At 46.1% G+C, this 23363-nt stretch overlaps 1 protein-coding gene across 6 annotated transcripts in view; it reads right to left on the reverse strand.

Annotated features, from left to right (window-relative positions):
- Positions 1-930: 930 nt before the first annotated feature.
- The window catches only part of ARFGAP1 (ARF GTPase activating protein 1), a 43557-nt gene continuing 21124 nt past the window's right edge, over positions 931-23363 (reverse strand). For 2 of the 6 annotated variants that reach the window (XM_073607451.1, XM_073607449.1), the window contains 4 exons: positions 19632-19688; positions 16561-16620; positions 12407-12483; positions 931-10920 (listed from right to left, as the gene is read on the reverse strand). In XM_073607451.1, coding sequence (XP_073463552.1) covers positions 10578-10920; positions 12407-12483; positions 16561-16620; positions 19632-19688 — 537 coding nt within the window. In that variant the 3' untranslated portion in view covers positions 931-10577. The remainder of the gene's footprint in view (positions 10921-12406; positions 12484-16560; positions 16621-19631; positions 19689-23363) is intronic. The other 4 variants (XM_073607453.1, XM_073607452.1, XM_073607455.1 and 1 more) reach the window with 2 other exon arrangements.

Raw genomic sequence — 23363 nt, forward strand, 5'->3', positions numbered from 1 at the left:
TGGGGTTGTTTTTCAGGGGTTGGGCTTGGCCCCTTAGTTCCAGTGAGAGGAACTCTTAAGGCGTCAGCATACCAAGACATTTTGGACAATTTCATGCTCCCAACTTTGTGGGAACAGTTTGGTGATGGCCCCTTCCTGTTCCAACATGACTGCACACCAGTGCACCAAGCAAGGTCCATAAAGACATGGATGAGCGAGTTTGGGGTGGAGGAACTTGACTGGCCTGCACAGAGTCCTGACCTCAACCCGATAGAACACCTTTGGGATGAATTAGAGCGGAGACTGCGAGCCAGGCCTTCTCGTCCAACATGACCTCACAAATGCTCTTCTGGAAGAATGGTCAAACATTTGAACAGTTGAAGCTGTTATAGCTGTAAAGGGTGGGCCAACTCAATATTGAACCCTACGGACTAAGACTGGGATACCAATAAAGTTCATGTGCGTGTAAAGGCAGACGTCCCAATACTTTTGGCAATATAGTGTGTGCAAGTATAATTCTTAAAAAAAAAATACCCAAACTTCTCTTTTAAAGACTTCAAGGACCGAATTTAGGGCCGATTCACATTTGAGTGATCTGTTGCGTTGCGGCAGTGTATTTATTATGAATGGGCTGCCAAAGCACTACAATGGGTGAAAAAATGCAAATGACCCTTTTTTCTGCAAAGCACAGTATGTGTTCTGCGGTGCGTCGCGCTTTACCATACAACGCGTTGGGGCTCCATTCACAATGGCCGGTACAGCAAAGTACCACGCACAGGGCGGGCTAATTGCATGAACATGCACGTTGCAGAAAAGCCCCATATATATGCCCCTATATATAGAAAGGCTGATCTGGGCCTCCTTCAAGGAATCATCTGATATGTGCGCAATTCCACGCAGAGGAACCCCAAATCCGCCATTGCGGTATAAATAAAAAGACAGGAGACGCAGTTGGTCATATTTCATTTATTGTTCACATAATTCTTCTTGGAAAACAGAAGCTCTGCCTATAGGGGGCAGAGCGATCACAAGGAATATGGCGATGGACACAGATATACAGTACTTCATACACACAGGCGCAGGCACCAGAGAGGGGGGGGATACATGTATTCAGACTCCCAGCGACCCCCCCTTATTTTACGTGCGATCACAGTAACAATGTGCGTTCCCCTTGCAGCACAAAGACCCAATACAAAGGTGGGCTCCACTCTTCTGACGGGTCGCCCCTTTTGGAGCAAAGGCCTACTCGCCCTTTATCGCTGGCTGCGATATTCCTGGGACTCATCGCCAACCAGAGAAGTGGAATAAACCCCTCCCCCCCCACATGCCGAACGATGAGAGAGGCTTATTTAGAAGGCTCAATGATTTACCTGCAAACACTGTCAGAGCTCCAGAAACAAAAGCACTGAAGCTGCTGGATAAGCATCACGAGGAACAGGGATTTAAAAAAAAAAAAAAAAAAAAAAAAAAAAAGGCTGTAAAGACACTTTGGGGGTCTACAGCTCGGAATACGAATGTAAGAAGCATTCATGCAAGTTGAACGAAATGGTCCTGTATTAATGGCCATCAGCTCCATCTAGTGGCCAAGATGCAGTATAGTTTTCTTATTGGGGAATTTCAGAAAACTATACATTTCGGCCACTAGATGGAGCTGATGACACAGCCCATTAATGGCCTGTGTCATTAGCTCCATCTAGTGGCCAAGATGCGAAATAATTTTCTTTTTGCGGTATTTCAGAAAACTATACCACATTTCGGCCACTAGATGGAGCCGATGACCCAGGCCATTAATACAGGACCATTTCGTTCAAAAATGCATGAACACTTCAGTTTTAATGGCCTGCATCATCAGCTCCATCTAGTGGCCACAATGTGGTATAGTTTTCTTACTGAGGCATTTCAGAAAACTATACATTTCGGCCACTAGATGGAGCTGATGACACAGCCCAATAATGGCCTGTCATTAGCTCCATCTAGTGGCCAAGATGCGGTATAGTTTTCTTATTGCGGTATTTCAGAAAACTATACATTTCAGCCACTAGATGGAGCTGATGACACAGGCCATTAATAACAGGCCAATTTTGTTCAACTTGCATGAATGCTTCAGACATTTGTATTCCGAATGTTTTATAAATAGACCCCAAAGTGTGTTTATAGCCTTTTTTTTTTTTTTTTTTTTTTTTTTTTTAGTAATAGGAAAAGAACTGGGCAGCACTTGATACGTACGTACGTACAAGGATTCCCTATTGATTGTGATTGCCAATACAGAAAGTGAAGGGCAATGCAAAAATTTAATGCGACCAAAACAGGAAGAGAGGAAAATCTTCCAATGGGGTCACCCGTTTTGGTGACACCTAAGGGCGCTTATACACCAGGCGCGACACAACACACCGGGGCTCAAGGGAAATACAAACATGCTACATTTTACTTGTGCAACGCAATATAATTTAATATAAAAAAAAAGTTAGTATTTTAACCCTTGATGTGACCCGTATATAAAAAAAAAAAAACGCAGTTCAACATGCATTAAAATGATGCGTTAAAAAAGAAAACTGTCAATGCGCTTTAATGTACATGTGTTTTTCAGTGTCAGTTGCGTTATGGTGTCGAATGAGCCCTTAGGGAGGATTTTCTCTCACTTCCTGTTTTGTCTACAGGACAGGAAGTGAAACCTCCCCAATGAGAGACACATGGGTTTTAGCCTTCCCCAACCCAAATTTATTTATTTTTTTTAAATTCCATCTTTTTTCTTTAAAGCCCAGCGCCAGGAATTACAAAAAAAAAAAAATTACCCCATACTGCAAGGGTTAAATGCTTATAAACTCTAGATAACTATGGTAGGCGTAAGTTTTTTTGTTTTTTTTTGTCAATTCCAGAGTTGGGTGCCCCATCCTGTTTCGAAAACCCCAACATGAGATTTTGATTGGCTGTTTGGGTTTTACGAGGCTCATCAGAGAAATGATAGGCAGCAACCAATAGGAGCGTGACAAAGGCTGACCACACACATTACAATCCGCTTTTATTTGATGATTTTTATTACAATGGAAGATAGCAGCACACACCTTTCACCCATCAATCAAATAGAGCATAAAATCTCAAGATGTGTTGGGGGGGGTTCTCCAGGGTGGAATTTTTAAAAGGGGGGTCATTGTCATTGCAATTTTTTATGTCACACGGTATTTGCGCAGCTTTTTTTAAATGCAATATTTTGTAGGAAAAATTACACCTGAATGAATAAATGAATGAAAAAAAATAATTATATATCTATAGATAGATCTCTATCTCTCTCTCATATATATATATATATAGGCGACCCTTTAAAAACTTCTACAGGTTACACATTTAGGGTTACAGAGAGGGTCTAGGGCTAGAATGATTGCTCTCGCTTAGACATTCGCGGTGATACCTCAAGTGTGTGGTGCAAACACTGTTTACATATGTGGGTGTGACCTACGTATGCGTTCACTACTCTGCATGAGCACACAGGGAGAGGGGCCGTTTAAGGAAAAAAAAAAAAAAAAAAAAATGTAGGTTTTCGTTTATATTATTAAATCTTTTCAATTTTTACACTGTCCCTTTAAAAAAAAAAAAAAAAATGTAATCACTTTTATTGCTATCGCAAGGGGTGTTTACATTCCTTGCAAAACCAATAAAAGTGATCGAAAACTAATTTTTTTAAAGGGACAGTGTAAAAATGTAATAACATTTTTACACTGTCGCTTTAAAAAACATTTTTTATTATATATATATATATATATATATATATATATATAAAAAAAACAAATTATAATATAACCTTTTGCTTTACAGAAAAAAAAAAAAAAAAAACATGTTTACATGGCCCGAGAACCAGAAGGGACATATGCTGCCGCTTTGGTCCTCAAAGGGCATAGAGATGAGAATTTTGCCCAATATTTATATTTCCTATGCTCATCAGCTTCATCCAGTGGCCACGATTCAGTACTTTCCTTGATTGAGGTACTTGAGGAAATACTGCACCATGGCCATTAGATGGAGCTAATGAGCATAGTAAATAATAGTAGGCAAAACATGGGAATAGAAGTGACAGTTGAGCCATTCAAACACTGATTTTTTTTTTCTTTTTTAATAGACCCCTTAAAGTACTTAAGTCCGAGAGATCTACTCTGCAAGCTAGAGTTTTTCAGTTCAATTCCCACCAGGGATACCTATCAGGAATGATTATTTCTTTAGGGGGGGGGGTCTACTTCCAATAAAACAACCCTCTGACCGAGACCACCACCTTGATAGAGTGACCCTTGTAGGGAAATTAGGTTGTACGTTATGCCCTTTAATAGGGTAGGTAGCACAGGGGATGATGCAAATGTCTTGCCTATGGTACTGACCAATACTTGTTGTCAGCTTTTGTCAGTATTTAAGGTCATTTTAATAACTTACGAGGGGGAATAGGAAACAGATTGGGGGAAAATTTTTATTTGTGGAAGAAAATCTGATCTGCACACACACAGGCAGCTTTTACTCTGCAGACAGTGTCCCAAAGGGGTTGTCAAAGCCAGGACCCCACTGCTACAAGAGAACCTTCCGGTCAGTGCTCTGTCCTGCTCGAATATGAGCAGCAAGGTAACCTGCACTGGGATCTAAGGTGACACTGTTCTCCTGCTCGTGTATCAGCAGCAAGGTAACCTGCACTGGGATCCAAGGTGAGGCTGTTCTCCTGCTTGTGTATTAGCAGCAAGGCAATCCGCACTGTCCTCCTGCTTGTGTATGAGAAGCAAGGTAACCTGCACTGGGATCTAAGATGACGCTGTCCCCCTGCTCGTGTATCAGCAGCAAGGTAACCTGCACTGGGATCTAAGTTGACATGGTCCTCCTGCTCGTGTATCAGCAGCAAGGTAACCTGCACTGGGATCTAAGGTCATGCTGCGTTTATCAGCATAGGGAAAGGACTAGGTCGTTTTCAAATGATCTGCCCTTACCCTAGAGGTAGTCACACATTTCAATCGCTAAGACTGCCTGTTGCCAAAACGAAACAATCTTACAATCAAAGGCAGGGAAAAAGAAAAGATTATGGGGTGTGTGGCTGGCTGTAGAATTGACATACATCTAACTAAACTGCCCACTCATCAATTCAAGCAAATTTCGATTTGATTTCCAGTTCTGACATATCTTCGATTGTACAATCGGATTGTAAGGTGCGGGGGGGCAGCTTAAGATTTATCCATTGGTAAACGTTAACCCCTCCACTGCCAGGGCAGGGAGAAGTTTTGCACAGGCAGCTTCAATAGAGAGGGAGGTACACATGGAGCGAACTCAGGAATGCATTCTGATCAATAACATGACATTTTACCATAACCTCTTCCTGCCGTCTCCTTTTCCTGGAGTCCGATGGGCAGGCTACCGATCATGTGATCACGGTGACTGGCCATCAGGGATCACGTGATCGTGAGTCCCAATTGTAGATGACAGCTCGGTCAGAGTGCTGGGGGCGCCAAGTGAGTGCGCACCCAGCACAGAATTGAGCCCCACCACCGTGCCGCCACATATATATGCGTACAGCCGGCGGCAAGGCGTTAAAGGGTACCTAAAATCCTACATTTTTTTAATATATGTATATTTTTTTATATTTACAGAACTTCTGGAATGTTCTAAGAGTCTTTTGTCTCCTGCTGTGACCGTTACAACCCAACTCTGCTTAAGGCGGAGCCCCTCCTACCAGATTCTCCATATATGGAAAAACGTCTCCTCGGGGGAGGACCTTGCCTAAGTTAAGAACGAGCTATGCCAGCTCTGGTCACAAGAGGGCACTACCACGCCAGCTGCTGACCACCCACAACTGATATATGCTGGCTGATCTTTTAATTCGCTTGCTGGGCATTGTAGTTCACCTTCAGATCTACAGCAATATAAAGAATAAAACACTTAAAATATAGTACATATACTGAATGTAAACAAGACATACACAGCTATCAAAATATTCATCTGTATGGAACCCAAAGTCTTCCGATTTAGTTTCCATAGTGGTGATCCCGCCGGGAGATAAGCCAGCGATGATCAGAGATCTCTCTCGATGACAGCGACGGATCAACTGCAGTACAATCCCGCTTCTAAAACTTCTATTCCAGTCCTTCGAGGCAACTGTGCAATAAAATGCATGGTTTTTCTACGGATTATGTGCAGTTTTTATGTTTCTGGTATAGGGGGGGGGGTCATGGGGACGGGAAGTGAGGGCAAATCTCCCCAATGGGGTCACAAACAGAAAATAACCTGACAAAGTGTTACTCTTTCCCGTGCTACCGAAAAAATAAAAAAAGTCCCTGGTTTAAATTTGGTGTTAAAGGGCCAGTAGCGCTACTAAAACGAATGTAAACAAGCTGTAGCTGAGATTTTCGGGAAACTACCCGCTGTACCAAAACATTGGACAATGCCTGTAAGGTTCCACTGCCCTGGGTTTATCCAGTTTACAATGGAGAGGTCTGGCTCTCGGGATAGGGATAAAAGGAAGTCACCTGTGTGCTGAAAATACTGCAAAATCAACGCACTGTACCTACAAATAATAAAAAAAAAAAATTTAACAAAGAAACGTAGACAGAAAAGGCTGCTTCCCGGGATAAACCACTTTTAATTTAAATGCAATTAGTTCTGACATTTAGACAGGTTGCTCTATGAAGCTATTGCTGTGTGTGCAGTAGAAGATTCTAAAGTAGGGTATTACTCCTTCTCCGCCAGGGTTGGGCATTACCCCCCCCCCCCCCCAATTCCCGTCATTGCGCTTATCCTATACATAGAGTTTGGATTACACTGCAGTTGACATTCAGAACTGCCAGGGAGAGAACGCAGCAGCACAATGATTTAAAGAGCTTGGCGACCCAGAGGATCGCCCTACAGCACTAATGAAAAACTGCTCAACCACCACTGCCAGATCTTATAGAAGGTCATGTATGGGGGCTGCAATTATATAACACTGACATGGCATCTAAAGCTCATTTACAGCCCCCCCCCGCCCAATTCATCTAGAACAGATGTCTCCAAACTGCAGCCCTTTGCTTGCCTTCATCCACTGATACCAACAATGGAGCATAACCCCCCCCCCCCATTGAGATCAATGAAGGAGCACAATTCCTCCCAATTACACCAATGATGGGGTCCAATGACACCAACAATGGGGCACAATTTCTCCCAATGACACCAACAATTTGGTCCAACGATGGGGCACAATTCTTCCCCATAACAACAACAATTTAGCCCAATAATGGGGCACAATTCCTCCCAATGACACCAAAGATGGGCTACTGCTCATTCCCACAGATGTCTGGACCTTTTCTACTTCCAGTAGCCACAGTCCGGGCCCTCCTAAAGTCCGAGGGACAGTAAACTGGCCCCCCGTTTAGAAAGTTTGGAGACCCCTGATCTAGAACACAAAGCTATGAATTGTAGCCATACCCTTCATCTACTGGACTGGAGCACTTGAGCCAAGCTGACCAATCGGTGAACCAAGCCCCTTAAAGGGGGGCCAAGCCTTGGGGAGGGGGTCAGTCTGGTATTTTAAGCCGCTCTTTAGACACCTCTATTGAAGTGTAATATGGTGGCATGCTATGTGCCCTGTGGTTTGCTCCAGAGGAGGGGGTTAGTTGGGCATTTTACGGCTCCCTTTAGACCCCTCTATTGCAGTGTATTATGGTGGCATGGATGTGCCCTGTGGTGTGCTCAAGCACAGGCACTGCCTGCTACTGTAGTGCCATGTTAAACATATGGCACTACAACGTACCAAGAAACTGCACGTTAGAACATGCATTTTCCCACACATTGCACACTTCCCACTAAGTGTGGCGGTCTGAAGGAGGCCTTATAGCCTGATCAGTAATTGGGCAGCAGGGGAAGGTAGAGAATGTAGGTCCCCTATATACAACAAATCTCTGCCTGTATTTGATTTTTAGTTATGGCTCCTAAAATTAACTTGTATTAACATAAAACATTGAGGCTGGGTTCACAGCTCCGTGCAGAGCGGCTCACAGCAGGGGTCCGGTGCGTTCCTGTTCACTGTTTCAGGTCCGATTTTGGTCCAAATTTTGGGCTGAATTCGGACCTGAAATGGACCAAAAGACACACAGGGCTCCTGTGCAATTCGCTCCGCAGCCGCCCCAGAGCTATGTGAACCGGCTCCATAGAGAACCGGTCACAATGTCCCGACACGCGAATTGGATGCAGAGAAACCCTCATGTGAACCCAGCCTGGAAAAACACACTGGGAAGACGCACCTACAGGCCCCCTTCAAATGGAGCGGAACCTGTCAAGCGGATCTGCCGGCTCAGAGGGGGATCTCTCTGCTGAGCAGGCGGATGACAGGTCCGTGTCCGTTCCACTATACAGAACAGACACAGCCCCGCTGTTCTCAATGGGGTGGTGGGATGGAAATGGACTGCCTGTCCAATTCCATCCGGCGGTCATCTGATCAGCCAAAATGGATGGCGAAGGTATCCCCATCTGTCTGTTTTTAGCGGACCGGATCGGGTGCCGGCGGACTCATATCCACAGCGTCATAGAAAAAAAAAGGGTGATCCGATTGGGTCCATCTGAAAAACAAACCCAATCAGTCCGCTGGTGTAAAGGGGCCATAAGTTGTTGGAACATGCTGCTCATTTCTATATGCGTCTTACCCATGGCCCAAGACAACATAAGACTCCCTGATAACGGGGGGGGGGGGGGGTGGCAAAGCTCAGTGCTTAAAGCAGAACTAAGCCATCAATTTAACAGTTGCTTGTGCTTTCAACCAAACTGTCAAATAACTAGAGTTATAACTGATCACATGTGCAGCATCATGGCAGTTGCAGATCAAACAGAGGCTAAGATGGCGGCCTCCTTGGCTGAAAAGGAAAGGAAGGTTTAGTTCAGCTTTAAGCAACCTGGCAGGTCTGCAGGAAGTGCTGTGCCTAGGCTCTGACTTTCAAAAACTCAGCATTTATATTAACGGGCATCAGAGCTCTAATGTGACATGAAAGGTGTGCCTAGGGACGCCCCCTCCTCCAGACTGACACCCACCCATCAAGGCTACGAAGAATGATGCAAACTCAGCTTGTAGCTGCTATTTTTCAGAATTCTGTTCAGCGAAGAGGTCAACTGCACTGTGTGATGTCCACATCATTACAAGAGAGGGATCTGCGGATCCGTATGTGAATGTCATCATGAAAAACGTGTAGTGTCCAGGTAAACATAAAACAAAAAAAAATAAAAAAAAAATCACAAACTGCTTCCAAAATAAACCAATGTGGGTATTTGATAAAAAAGTGAGATGGATTCTGTTTAATAGTTGCATTGGGGGGAAGGAGATTTTCATGCAGCTGAACTGTCTGGGGTATTTTGGGGGGGGGGGGGGGGAATCAAATCCCATGAGGGCACTACCACTGAAACCATCCAAGCCACTTACACACCGGAGATTAAAGCACAATGTCCACAGCACGTAGACTAGAACCCTGTTACTGCCGTTCCCTGCACATGACCACACCAAGAATGAGGAAAAGGGCAGAGGAAGAGGCAGGTCTGGCCACTCCCCCCTCTTTATAAATACTATGCTGCAAGAGATGGAGGTACAAGGTGCAACCACACACACACACCAAAGATGATCAGACTTCTGGAAGGAGCACTTGGAGGGGGCGCCAACCTTCCTGAACAGATCCAGCCAGATATCTAGAGAAGGTCCAATTGGATGGCAGTTTTAAAACGAGGAGCAATTTAAATAACTAAAACCCTGCCCATTACCAGGGTAAGTTAGGCACCAATGTATGGCAGCAGACCTGACGTCTGATTTAGAAATGTTGCTACCTTATCCAACCCTCACAATCAGCCATATTATGCATAGCTTGCACAGCACAGATTTCTTTGTTCCTGAATCAGACCTGCCCAGCTGTGACATATTGGGGGAAGAGGAGTGCCCACAAGGAGGCCTGAACCTTAGTCTAAACCATCAGCAGCAACGGACTCTTTTCGGCAGACAGCGGTAGGTCCTAGGGCCACTTTTAGAACAACATTTGGGAGCTTGGCCCGAACAACATGCTACCTTTAAAATGAATCTGTGTTTTGGCCATACAACAGGTTCACTTTAACCCATACACCTTCCTAACTGGCCCAACGCTGTCACATGCTTCCTCAAACCTCAGAGCAGCTGGTAAATCCTTTGGCTAATGGTGATGATGGTGACAGTAAAGCACAAGGATGTATGTGACCTCCCAGCATGACCAATGTTTAGGTGTAAATGGAGTGCCGAAGCTGCCGATAGCATTAAAATAAAATTTACGAAGGTAGAGGGGTGCAGCATAAGGTCAGTTTAGACTATGGTTCAGGTTTCAAATCTCAGTTCCCACTAAGGCAGTAATAGACATCTTTCATTATTCTAAAATAAGTTATGTGGCTACTTCAGTTATAAATACATTTTATCAGAGTTCTTTAATCCCAGAGATGCTTAGCAGGTATAAAAGACAATGACTAATACGAATGCTGCAGTAAAAGAGGTGCCATGTCTGCACCAAAAGCATCCTGGGATATATCGGTATACTATATCTGGCCTGAACTGTTAAAGTTACTCAAGTTTCCCCAACTCCACCCCGTCAAGTTTTCCCACCTCCGCTCTACCAGTTAGCGCTATCCCAACCGTCATCCGTAGAGGGCGCCTGGCTCTTGCCCCCTTTCTTCCCCTTCCCTTCAGCCTCCCAGTGGCTGTCCCAGTTCTCCCAGCTGTCGCTATTGCTGTTCTTGTTGTTGGAGGGGGTCCCGGAGCCCCACACCTCCCAGCTATCCGAGCTCTTCCGCTCCGCCGTGTTCTCCGGGAACGTCCAGCTGTCCCCGCTCGGCGACTTGGTCGGCTTCTTGATTTCCTCTGAGCTGCCGAATGTCTCCCAGAAGGATTTTCCTGAAGAGGCGTTTTGGTAGCGGTCGCTGTCACTTTGCTGGTAGCCTTCGCCAGGCATAGAACTGCGGATTACCAGAAGAAAAAAAAAAAGAAAGAAAAGAAGAATGCTTAAGGGTGGTGGAGTAACGCAGGAAAACAGAGTTCAACATTATCCGGGTGCCCAAATCATGACAGTCGGCCACGGCAGATATGAAAGGTACAGCGAGGGAGTGGGCATTGTCGTGGCCTGACTTCCTCGTTGAGAAGGACTACTGTTACAAGACCCACACTAAAAAGGCAAGATTTCTGATCAATCAGTTAATCTACTATAAAAATGTCACCAATGAAGTCTCAGAGAAACTTAAAGCAGACCTAATCTGCTGTCTTAGTAAAAACATCAAGAAATGCAAATTGTGCCCAAGCAATGCGTTTCTTGCCCTGGACCTCACAGCTGTACATCTACAGCGCTATTTGGAGAGAGAATGGGTAATGTCACTACTGTGCTGCTCATAATTCCCCTTGCTGGAGAGGAAGCTGTAACCCGGGAATTATGATGCAAGTATCCCCCTGCTTGTGCTTCATTCTATGAATCTGTGCAGAATTGGTGAGGTCACTACTGTAGTGCTCACAGTTCTCCTCACTGGAGAGTTAGTTGTAACCCAGGACCTACAATGCAAGGATCCCCATGCTTGTGCTTCATTCATTTTGTGAATCTGTGCAGAATTGGTGATGTCACTACTGTACAGGATCATAGTTCTCCTTGCCCAAGTGGAAACTGTAACCCAGGACCTACAATGCAAGGATCCCCCTGCTTGTGCTTCATTCTATGAATCTGTGCAGAATTGGTGATGTCACTACTGCACTGCTCATAAAATTCTCCTTTAGAGAAAATAGAAAACATTGTCTGCACACCAACATCCATCTAACAGGTTTATTGAAAGACTGCCACCATGACAACGGACCAAGGGGTGAGGACGTTTCACACATACATTGTGCTTCTTTGAAGAAGCACAATGTATGTGTGAAACGTTGTCACCCCTTGGTTCGTTGTTATAGTCCTGGTGGTAGTCTTTCAATAAACCTGTTGGACGAATGTTGGTGTGCAGCCAATTTTTCCCACTTTGTCTACATGTTCACGGTTGCGAGCCGGAGCCATCACCCAGCCCTTCCTGTCTGGTGGATTATCATACTCATCTGGAGCAGGGATCCATTTCAATGTTCCCATAATTCTCTTTGCTGGAGAGGAAGTTGTAACCCAGGACCTACAATGCAAGGATTCCCCCTGCTTGCGCTTCCTTCTTTCTGTGAATCTGTGCTCTCTTTGCTTCTCCTACTGATTCCCTCACCAGTTATCACTGGGGCAGCTATGGCATGAGAAAGCAAAGATGGATGCCTCCACATAAAGTGCAGAAAGAGGCATCGTAAGTTAGTATTAGGGTAAAAGATCAGCTGCAGAGAGACCACTGTCTTTTGCCCTTTGATTGCCTTTTTTGGGCACATCTCTAACAGTACAGGTTCTCTTTAAGCAAACTTGCAAACAAAAGCATGCAAAAGGGCCTCATCACTCACCTGTCTGGGTTGTCCTCACTCTTCCCTGAGAAAAAGCTGGTGACATCTTTCCAGCTCTTGGTCCCAACGCCCTGCACCTAGAGAAGAGACTGAAGGTTATATTCTGCTTGGTGCCATCATAAACCTAACCAGCAGCATACCCACAGCAGGGGATGGTAACACATTCGTTCCATATGGGGCAAAGTAACAGGTTCACTCAATTGCCACCCTTCCTTTCTACACAAGCTGGTCTTCCTTAAACTCTCCCACTGCTCTGTTCAGTCTCTGGGAGCAAAGAGAAGAAACCTTGTGGAATCTTCAAATCATAACTTGGAGATTGCACAGGGCTAAAGACCATCTACCTGCCTCCTGTGATAGCGCTAGATGCCTAAGCAGCCAGTCAGCAACGTGGAAGGGGACTAGGTCACATGCTCCCCCATCCCCAAAGCACCGGGTACTTCTTTGCCCCTGATGGCTGAACAAGGTAGTGGGACAGGAAGGCGAGTAGCGCTAAAAGGGGTCAGCTAAATGATCACGTTGGCTTCAAAGCTGACCTACACAATTCTACCTAACCCCTCTAAGTAGACCTTTCATTCCCAGCAGAGACTTTGATCTGGGTTCAGAGATAGCAAAGTTCCAAAAGGGGTTCCAACCCTTTCCTACTATCACCAAAAAGAGCTGCAATTTAAAGATACCCTGTCAGGTTGCTAAACATATAAAACCACAAGTGCCTTTGTCAGGACCTGAATCACCTGCTGGTGGAAGTGCTCCAGGGAGGTTGCAGTTCCATTGCCCACCAGCAGGTGTCTCCCAGCAGTCTCCAGTAATCAGTTTCCACTTGTTGCTGGGAGAGTATTTAGGTCCTTTGGTGGCTCTTGCTTCAGTGTTTTGCTACTGCTCGAGCCTGTTGCTATTGATATTGCTCCTGCTCTGTACCTGCTCTCCTTTGTTTTTGATTCATGTCCTGATTCCCACTTCCCATCTGCTCACTGTACCTCATTTTTCCATGCTCCTCTCTGTTCCCCATGTTGTATATATTGCATATAGTTAGCGTTTAGTTCGTTTTCCTGTGTGTTAGGTTTATTAGTCAGGTATTCTGTCACTGGGGTTTTTTGTTCATGTTACTTTTAAGTTTGCTGTGTGTGGTTTTGATGGTTTTTGTTTTACTGTAAAAAAATCTTACTTAAGCATCTCTAGTCTGGTCTCAGTTTCCTTGTGTAGCTCCGCAGATTTGGTCACCCCTGCCGCTGAATTGGACCTAAATACTCCTCCAGCAACAGGTGGAGACCGATTAATGGAGACTGCTGGGAGACACCCACTGGCAGACACTGGAACTGCAACCTCCTGCTTTGGGAAGCACAGTGCCACCAGCAGCTGATTCAGGTCCCGAAAACCTAGCAAGAGAAGAGCCATTATACTTGTCTGTCTTCTCCTACCTCCCGCTCTAATCCAATCCAGTGTTGCAGCCTCCATCAGACTCTTTGGAATTGGACAATTCTGGGAGTGTCAGATATCGGTGTCCTCCACCATGTGCTCTGGTTGCGTTCTTTGGCCCCCCTATTCCTCTGTCAAGTCCTGTAGTGGTTTAGGGGGTCAAATAAAAGGAAATATGGCGCATGGTGAATGAGAAAGGAATCAAGAAGCGTTGAATGCCAAAGAGTATTACAGAGGCTTCAGCACTGGAACAGATGAGAGGTAAGAGACATGGGCTGCCAGAGGAGTGAGTATATTGTGTCTTCTACTGCAAGGTACTGGCAGTTTTATATATGTAGAGACCTGATTTGTGTCTTTAAGGTGAACCTTTCTGTGCAGGGTAAAATAAAAAAAGGTTACTTTAGCTCCATCCTTCTCCAGAACACCACTTCTCATTTCCCTTGTTCCTCCACTATTCTGTATAGCCTATGGGAGTGAAGTGAAATATCTGGTACATCCTAGTAAGGGGGACTCACTCCTCTTTCCCATGTGACAGCATTAGGTGCCTTATGAAGTTCCCAGGACTATCACATGGGGAAGGAGCCTATAGTTCTGGATGAGTACCGACAAGTTGGCTTGGAGCCAACACAAGGCTTTCTTTCTGCAATCCAAGTGGGAGAATAGAACCTCAGGGAATAATGAAAGAAGAGTGTCTACTGAGGGGGTGGCTTCACTTTAAAGATGCAATCTCACTTACACATTCTTAAGCCCTGAACACACGGGCCGAATGCCGGGCGATACAATAAAATCCGTCTGACATTCGGCCTGTGTGTATGGCACTTCTGTCGGACGAGCATGCAGGGAAAACCAGCAGCCGACCGGGTCCTGGTCAGCGCTCTCGTCAATGGCGTAGAGCGCTGATCGGAATGCGTTTTTGACGGGGGTGCCGACCCCCTGTCAGAATACAACAGCTCAGCGGGGGGAGATTGTTGTACCAACGTCGGATTGTAAGTACAGCGGCTCCGACCAGAGCTGACAGTTTTTTATCCCGACTTGAACAGAAAAAAAAAAACTCACCGCTTACCAGGCATAAAGCTGGCCATAGACTGTTCAAATCCCAGCTGGTTCAGCAGGGACCAGCCCAGATACAACCCATGTATGGGCAGGCTGAATGTACCCAAGTTGATCGAGCAACTTGGGTACAACCAGCCTGTCAGATTTTACAGCTACCGTGTTTCCCCGATCCACCCTGATTTTCTAGGAGGGCTGCGATATAAGCCCTACCCCGAAAATAAGCCCTAGTTTAAAGTGGTTGTAAACTGCTAGAATCCTCTCTATTACAGTATTATATGTAAAAAGTGTGTGTCTCTAATATATTTGAGTAAAATACCTTCTTATACCGCCGCTGGGCGCTCAGCTGACCTCCCATAACGCTCCTCCTCCTTCACCCAGCTTTCAGCGGGGGATTTGCACCCCCCCTCCCCTGGAAAGCATGGAGTGGGTAAGAGAGCTCAGGCAGACCATGGAAGTGCCGAGCTGCGCTCAGATGATCCCCCATTGCTCTCCTCTTCTGCCAGCAGGGGATCTCAGGCCCTCTGCTTGTGCGGGGGAAGTCCGATCATGGGGGTCACGGAAAAGGTATGTGACACAATTAGATTACAGAAACACCATACCTTTTACATTATATTCTGCTGTAATAGTGAGGATTCTAGCAGTTTACAACCACTTTTACTCTGTTCACACTGGGGATTAAATGGCAAGCCCTACCCCGAAAATAAGCCCTACTGTGTTTTTGGTTGCCAAAATTAATATAAGATCCGGGCTCATTTTTGGGGAAACACTGTATTATTGCTCCCCCCCCCCCCCCCCTCCAGCCAGGAGTGCACAAAGGCTCCACCGGAAGGGATTCGAGTGTTGATGGGGGGGAAATCAAGCAATTATCTTTCCTGCAACCCGTAGTGACAGGAAATTTGATAAAATATATTTTATATATATATATATATATATATATATATATATATATATATATATATATATATATATATATATATATATATATATATATATATATCCAGCTTCACTCTGAATTCAGCAAAGTCGAACTGCTTAGTTGTTCTAGATAGGTGACCATCTCAATGCAGATAATGAGACCAGAGCTTGCACCTCTAACTCCATAATGGTAACCCCTACCTACCTCCTACCTTGACAGATTCCCATTAAATACAGTTCACAGGGCTTTGTAGAGCTCTGATTGATCTCTGGCAGCAATATGACTGAGGCTAGGAGTAGGACGCACACTAGAGTTACCTCTGTGTAGGTAATACTCATAGCTAGAGGACTCACCGTCACATCCCAAAAAAAGGCAGCGTAGAGAAAAACAAAACATATTTGATTAGAAGTTGACATTGCAAATACAAGATGGCATGTGAGCCGTCGCCACATCCAAGGCATGCTTGGGGGGGGGGGTGACTGTGTTATGATTGCTAACTGCCAAACTCAGCATAGTCACTCCCCCACGTGACAAGTCACAAGGACACTGAGCAATGCATTACTGGATGCAAGCAGGGGCTTGTCTATGCTGTAACTACAGAAGTCCAAGTATATAAGGGTGTTGTGAAAGCTTGAGGATGGAGAGTTTACAGTAGCCCAGCATGCTCTCTCACAGGTTCTCTTAAAGGTCTGTTTGCACATGATCACCGACAACTGACCAAGATACCGGATGTGGCGTCAAGCTGCACCATGCCATCACAGCGCCCCCCTACCTTTGACGCTAGACTGGATACTGAACTGCCAACATCTTCTAAGATTCGTCCTTCTTTTACCTAGAACGTGGGAGGAAAAAAAGGGATATACAGGGGGGTGGGGTGAGTTCAGTGGAGGGTGGTGGTGATGTGTAGAGGGGACAGACTCCCTTCACCACAAAGCCAATCAGTGCAGCAATGTTGGATTAGAGCTTTGGTGTTAAGTGGTGCAGAGTTGGTTAGTAGATCAGACCTTGCACATGAAGAATTAGTCAGACTAAGGACACAGAAGGCAGGCTAGCCAAAGGTGGCCCCATCAGTCCTAATCAGACTATGCAGGGCCCAGCGGAATCAATAGCAAGCTTTTGTTTTTATAAAACTGAATTATAACTTAGATACTTTACTCCCTCTTACTTGCAATGGTGTCACATCCTCTGTTTTCATATTGGCTGCTCGCTCATTGCAAGGATAAGCAGTAAAGTGAGAACCGATTGTGGTTAGTGATCAACGACTGCTGATTTTAAATCAATATCCAATGATTTTCACTACAGTGTATAAGAAATGTTACAATTGTACAATTTGCAGGAAAAGCTTCTGGCGACTTTAGTTTCATAGGAGTTGTTAAGATTTCTGGTCTAGAGTTGAAATCGACAAAATATCACATGACCAATGCAAGCCTAGCCAAGCGTAAGAGAGACAATGTCCGACAATGGACAAGCAACAATTATAAAGCCAATTATATAGAACACCTGAAGCTTTACAGAAATTCATATGCTGTAAAAGGAAGAAGGTAGAGGAGATGGGCATGGTTCTGGTTCTGTTTTATTATAAAGGTTTCAGGGCATTTTGGGTGATAAGCCCTGCAGTTGTACTAATATGTCCCTTCTTTATTATCTTTATTCTTTATTAGCTTAGCCCTGTCTCCAATGTAAGGAACGTTCTTCCCGTTGGCCCACAATGTAAAGGGACATGCATCTCCCGTTGACCCCAAGGTAAGGGACGTGCTGCTCGCTGGCCCCCAAAGTAGGGGACATGCTTCCCTTTGACCCCCCAACATAATCATTATTATATTTATTATTAAAAATAAAATTTTTCACTTTGAGACATTCTTCCCGCTGCCCCCCCCAATGTAAGGGACATTCTTCCCGCTGGCCCCCCAACGTAAAGGACATTCTTCCCGCTGGCCCCCCAACGTAAGGGACATTCTTCCCGCCCCCCCCCCCCCAACGTAAGGGATATTCTTCACCCTGCCCCCCCAACGTAAGGGACATTCTTCCCGCTGCCCCCCCCAACGTAAGGGACATTCTTCCCGCGCCCCCCCCAACGTAAGGGATATTCTTCACCCTGGCCCCCCAATGTAAGGGACATTCTTCCCGCTGGCCGCCCCCCAATGTAAGGGACATTCTTCCCGCTGCCCCCCCCCCCAACGTAAGGGACATTCTTCCTGCTGGCCCCCAACGTAAAGGACATTCTTCCCGCTGGGCCCCCCCCAACATAAGGGACTTTCTTCCCGCTGGCCCCCCCAACATAAGGGACATTCTTCCCGCTGGGGCCCCCCCCAACATAAGGGACATTCTTCCCGCTGGGCCCCCCCCAACGTAAGGGACATTCTTCCCGCTGGGGCCCCCCCCAACGTAAGGGACATTCTTCCCGCTGGGGCCCCCCCAACGTAAGGGACATTCTTCCCGCTGGGAACCCCCAATGTAAGGGACATTCTTCCCGCTGGGAACCCCCAACGTAAGGGACATTCTTCCCGCTGGGAACCCCCAACGTAAGGGACATTCTTCCCGCTGGGAACCCCCAACGTAAGGGACATTCTTCCCGCTGGGAACCCCCAACGTAAGGGACATTCTTCCCGCTGGGAACCCCCAACGTAAGGGACATTCTTCCCGCTGGGAACCCCCAACGTAAGGGACATTCTTCCCGCTGGGAACCCCCAACGTAAGGGACATTCTTCCCGCTGGGAACCCCCAACGTAAGGGACATTCTTCCCGCTGGGAACCCCCAACGTAAGGGACATTCTTCCCGCTGGGAACCCCCAACGTAAGGGACATTCTTCCTGCTGGGCCCCCCCAACGTAAGGGACATTCTTCCTGCTGGGCCCCCCCAACGTAAGGGACATTCTTCCCGCTGGCCCCCCCCAACGTATGGGACATTCTTCCCGCTGGCCCCCCAACATAAGGGACATTCTTCCCGCTGCCCCCCCCAACATAAGGGACATTCTTCCCGCTGCCCCCCCCCCCAACATAAGGGACATTCTTCCCGCCGGCCCCCCCAACATAAGGGACATTCTTCCCGCTGGCCCCCCCAACATAAGGGACATTCTTCCCGCTGCCCCCCCCCCAACATAAGGGACATTCTTCCCGCTGGCCCCCCCAACATAAGGGACATTCTTCCCGCTGGCCCCCCCAACATAAGGGACATTCTTCCCGCTGGCCCCCCCAACATAAGGGACATTCTTCCCGCTGGCCCCCCCAACATAAGGGACATTCTTCCCGCTGCCCCCCCCCCAACATAAGGGACATTCTTCCCGCTGGCCCCCCCAACATAAGGGACATTCTTCCCGCTGCCCCCCCCAACATAAGGGACATCCTTCCCGCTGGCCACCCAACGCAAGGGACATTCTTTCCACTACCCCCCCCCCCCCCCGGCCCATTTAATTGACATTCCTTCCACTGACCCCCAATGAAAGGGACTTTCTTCTCACTGGCAACCAGTGTAGGGGGACTTTTTCGCTTCTGACCTTCAATGAAGTTTAGAAGGGTTTCCCCAAGACCTGAAAAATATTTCCAGGGTTACTTTGCAGTAAAATGGTTGAAAACGGCTAGTCTAGAGAAACATTAGGCTAGAACGGGATTAAAGTTAGACCTGCATGTTTAACAGAGTATGGTAGAACAAGTCCAACGTCTTCTCCACTAGCTTCCACCTCACAGCATTGTTAGAAAAGCTTGGTGCGTGTGAAACAGAAGAAGCCACGGTGCAGGGCCACGGATAGGACCTTCACAGACATTAGACACAGATTCACATATACACCGTGCTGAGCCCCACAGCCAGCAGTATTTATCTTTACAATGACATCTCTGTGAAGTTACCTTCTCCTGGGCTGGTCTGACAACATTCTCATTAATGGTCTGGCCTAGCTCAGAGGCCTATCCAGGGGAAAAAAGAAAAAAAAAAGAAAAAGGAGATCCGTCAGGATGGCGAGGGGACAATGGACGGATATAGGGAGCATGCACACATTGCGGATACTTGTGAGAGAATGTTTGTGAACCCTTAGGATTCTTCTAGATGACACTCAGATCACGGTTGAAGGCAAGTCTAGCAAATCGCTAACGGTTCTCAGTCTCACAACTGTATGTGCAGTACACAAGTAAGTCATGCAAACCAGTGAGCCATACAGACCGCATGCAAGGGGACAGGAAAAAAGACAGCCGGTCAGAAGAGGGATTTAAAGGAAAAGGGATCAACATGATGGAAATTCAGTGGTGCAGCTTCAGGTATTGTGTAAGCCTGTAGCTACTCTTTAACCCCTTTCCAGCTGCAATCAGAGTAAGGTTGCCCGGCACAACGTCTCATGCCGATGGTATGTTGATGGCTGGCAGCTGATATTGTGCCTGGCTGTTAGCCGTCAGACTGAGCTGTCACTGACCGTTCCCACCAATAGAGAACCAATCAGGGTGGTTCATGCAAGCTTTATTTAAAAAAAGAAAAGAAAAAAAACCTTCAACCTAAAGATGGAGATGACAGTGTCTATTCACAGTGGCTTGAAAAAGTATTCACACCCCTTGAAAATTTCCACATTCTCAAATTACAACCCAAAACGTAAATGTATTTTATTGGGATTTTATGTGATGGACCAACACAAAGTGGCACATAATTGTGAAATGGAAGGAAAATGGTTTTCAAAATGTTTTACAAATAAATATGTGAAAAGTGTGGCGTGCATTTGTATAAAGCCTTACTCTGATACCCCTAACTAAAATCTAGTGGAACCAATTGCCTTCAGAAGTCACCTAAATTAGTAAATTACACCTAATACACCTGTGTGTAATTTAATCTCAGTATAAATACAGCTGTTCTGTGAAGCCCTCATAGGTTTTTTAGAGAACCTTAGTGAACAAACAGCATCATGAAGGCCAAGGAACACACCAGACAGGTCAGGGATAAAGTTGTGGAGAAGTGCAAAGCAGGGTTAGGTTATAAAAAAACATCCGAAGCTTTGAACATCTCACGGAGCTCTGTTCGATCCATCATCCGAAAATGGAAAAGAGTATGGCACAACTGCAACCCTACCAAGACATGGCCGTCCACCTAAACTGACAGGCCGGGCAAGGAGAGCATTCATCAGAGAAGCAGCCAAGAGGCCCATGGTAACTCTGGAGGTGCTGCAGAGATCCACAGCTCAGGTGGGAGAATCTGTCCACAGGACAACTATTAGTCGTGTTCTCCACAAATCTGACCTTGTTGAAAGAAAGCCATAAGAAGTCCCATTTGCAGTTTACATGAAGCTATGTGGGGGACACAGCAAACATATGGAAGAAGGTGCTCTGGTCAGATGAGACCAAAATTTAACTTTTTGGCCTAAAAGAAAAAGCTATGTGTGGCAAAAAAATGTGTGTGGTGGAAAACTTACTTACTCTGAACACACCATCCCCACCGTGAAACATGGTGGGGATGCTTTTCTTCAGCAGGGACAGGGAAGCTGGTCAGAGTTGATGGGAAGATGGATGGAGCCAAATACAGGACAATCTTAGAAGAAAACCTGTTAGAGTCTACAAAAGACTTGAGACTGGGCGGAGGTTCACCTTCCAGCAGGACAACGACCCTCAACATACAGCCAGAGCTACAATGGAATGGTTTAGATCAAAGCATATTCATGTGTTAGAATGGCCCAGTCAAAGTCCAGACCTGAATCCAATTGAGAATCTGTGGCATGTGAAACTTGCTGTTCACAGACGCTCTCCATCCAATCTGACAGAGCTTGAGATATTTTGCAAAGAAGAATGGGCAAAAATGTCCCTCTCTAGATGTACAAAGCTGGTAGAGACATCCCCAAAAATACTTGCAGCTGTAATTGCAGAGAAAGGAGATTCTACAAAGTATTGACTCAGGGGGGGATGAATACAACTTTAATATTTGTAAAAAATGTTGAAAACCATTTATCATTTTCCTTCCATTTCACAATCATGTGCCACTTTGTGTTAGTCTATCACATAAAATACATTTAGGTTCTTGGTTGTAACATGACAAAATGTGGAAAATTTCAAGGGGTGCGAATACTTTTAAGGCACTGTATATACTGTAATTGTCAGATACAATTACATATTAAAAAAACAAAAAAAAAAAAAAAAAAAACACATTATGTATCCTAAAATGGCCTGAGCAGGTAGGCTTCCATACGCTCTCTGGTAGCATAAGGGTACATTCTACCCTTCTTTAAAGTGGATGTAAACCCGATTCATGAGATTTGGGCTGGGCAAATATCTGTAGTGTTTTTAATCGCTGTTCAAAGCACTGTGTGCCGTAGCTTTGTCCTGCTCTGTTCTTCTGTTATCAGCCTGATAACTTTTGACAAGCTCTCCAAGACAAGACCCTGAAGTGTGAGTGGGGGGGTTTGCTTTAACCACTTCCCGCCCGCCCTATAGCGGATTGACGTCCGGGAAGTGGTTCCGTTATCCTGACTGGATGTCATATGACGTCCAGCAGGATAACATGCCGCCGCGCGCCCGCGGGTGCGCGCATCGCGACGATCGGTGGAACGGTGTATCAGCCCGACACACCGCTACACCGATCTTGGTAAAGAGCCTCCGGCGGAGGCTCTGTACCACGTGATCAGCCGTGTCCAATCATGGCTGATCGTGCTGTCAATAGGAAGAGCCGTTGATCGGCTTTTCCTCACTTGCGTCTGACAAACGCGAGTAGAGTAGAGCCAATCGGCGGTTCTCCTGACAGGGGGGGTCTGCGCTGATAGGGACGCCACTAGGACCACCAGGGAAGGGGGCAACATGTGGATGGCCAGGTATGTACCCCATGGCCATCCAAATGTGCCCAATCTGTGCCAATCAGTGCCCACAAATGGGCACCATTATGTTTTAGTTATGCCCAGCAATGCCACCAGTACATTTTATCAGTGCCACCTGTCATTGCCCATCTGTGCCCACCTATCAGTGCCCATCTGTGCCCACCTATCAGTGCCCATCTGTGCCCACCTATCAGTGCCCATCTGTGGCACCTATCAGTGCCCATCTGTGGCACCTATCAGTGCCACTCATAAGTACCCATCAGTGCCACCTACCAGTGCCGCCTATGAGTGCCCATCAGTGCCGCCTATGAGTGCCCATCAGTGCCACCTATCAGTGCCCATCAGTCCCACCTCATCGGTGCCGCCGTATCAGTGCCCATCATTGAAGAAGAAAACTTACTTAGTTACAAAAAATTTTAACAGAAACAAAGAAAAACTTGTTTTTGTTTTTTAATTTCGGTCTTTTTTTATTTGTTGCGCAAAAAATAAAAACCGCAGAGGTGATCAAATACCACCAAAAGAAAGCTCTATTTGTGGGAACAAAATGATAAAAAATTTGTTTGGGTACAGTGTTGTATGGCCGCGCAATTGTCATTCAAATTGCGACAGCGCTGAAAGCTGAAAATTGGTCTGGGCGGGAAGGTGTCTAAGTGCCTGGTATTGAAGTGGTTAAATAGATTAACAGACTGCTAAACTATTCACAGTCATGCTGTGCATGTGTGGGGAGGGGGTGTGTGCCTTTCCTCCAATCAGCTCTCACAGTGTTTAGCGATAATCCACTCCTGCAGATGAATGAGGAAAC

Source organism: Aquarana catesbeiana, linkage group LG12 (assembly GCF_042186555.1).
Source record: "Aquarana catesbeiana isolate 2022-GZ linkage group LG12, ASM4218655v1, whole genome shotgun sequence".
Classification (NCBI taxonomy): domain Eukaryota; kingdom Metazoa; phylum Chordata; class Amphibia; order Anura; family Ranidae; genus Aquarana; species Aquarana catesbeiana.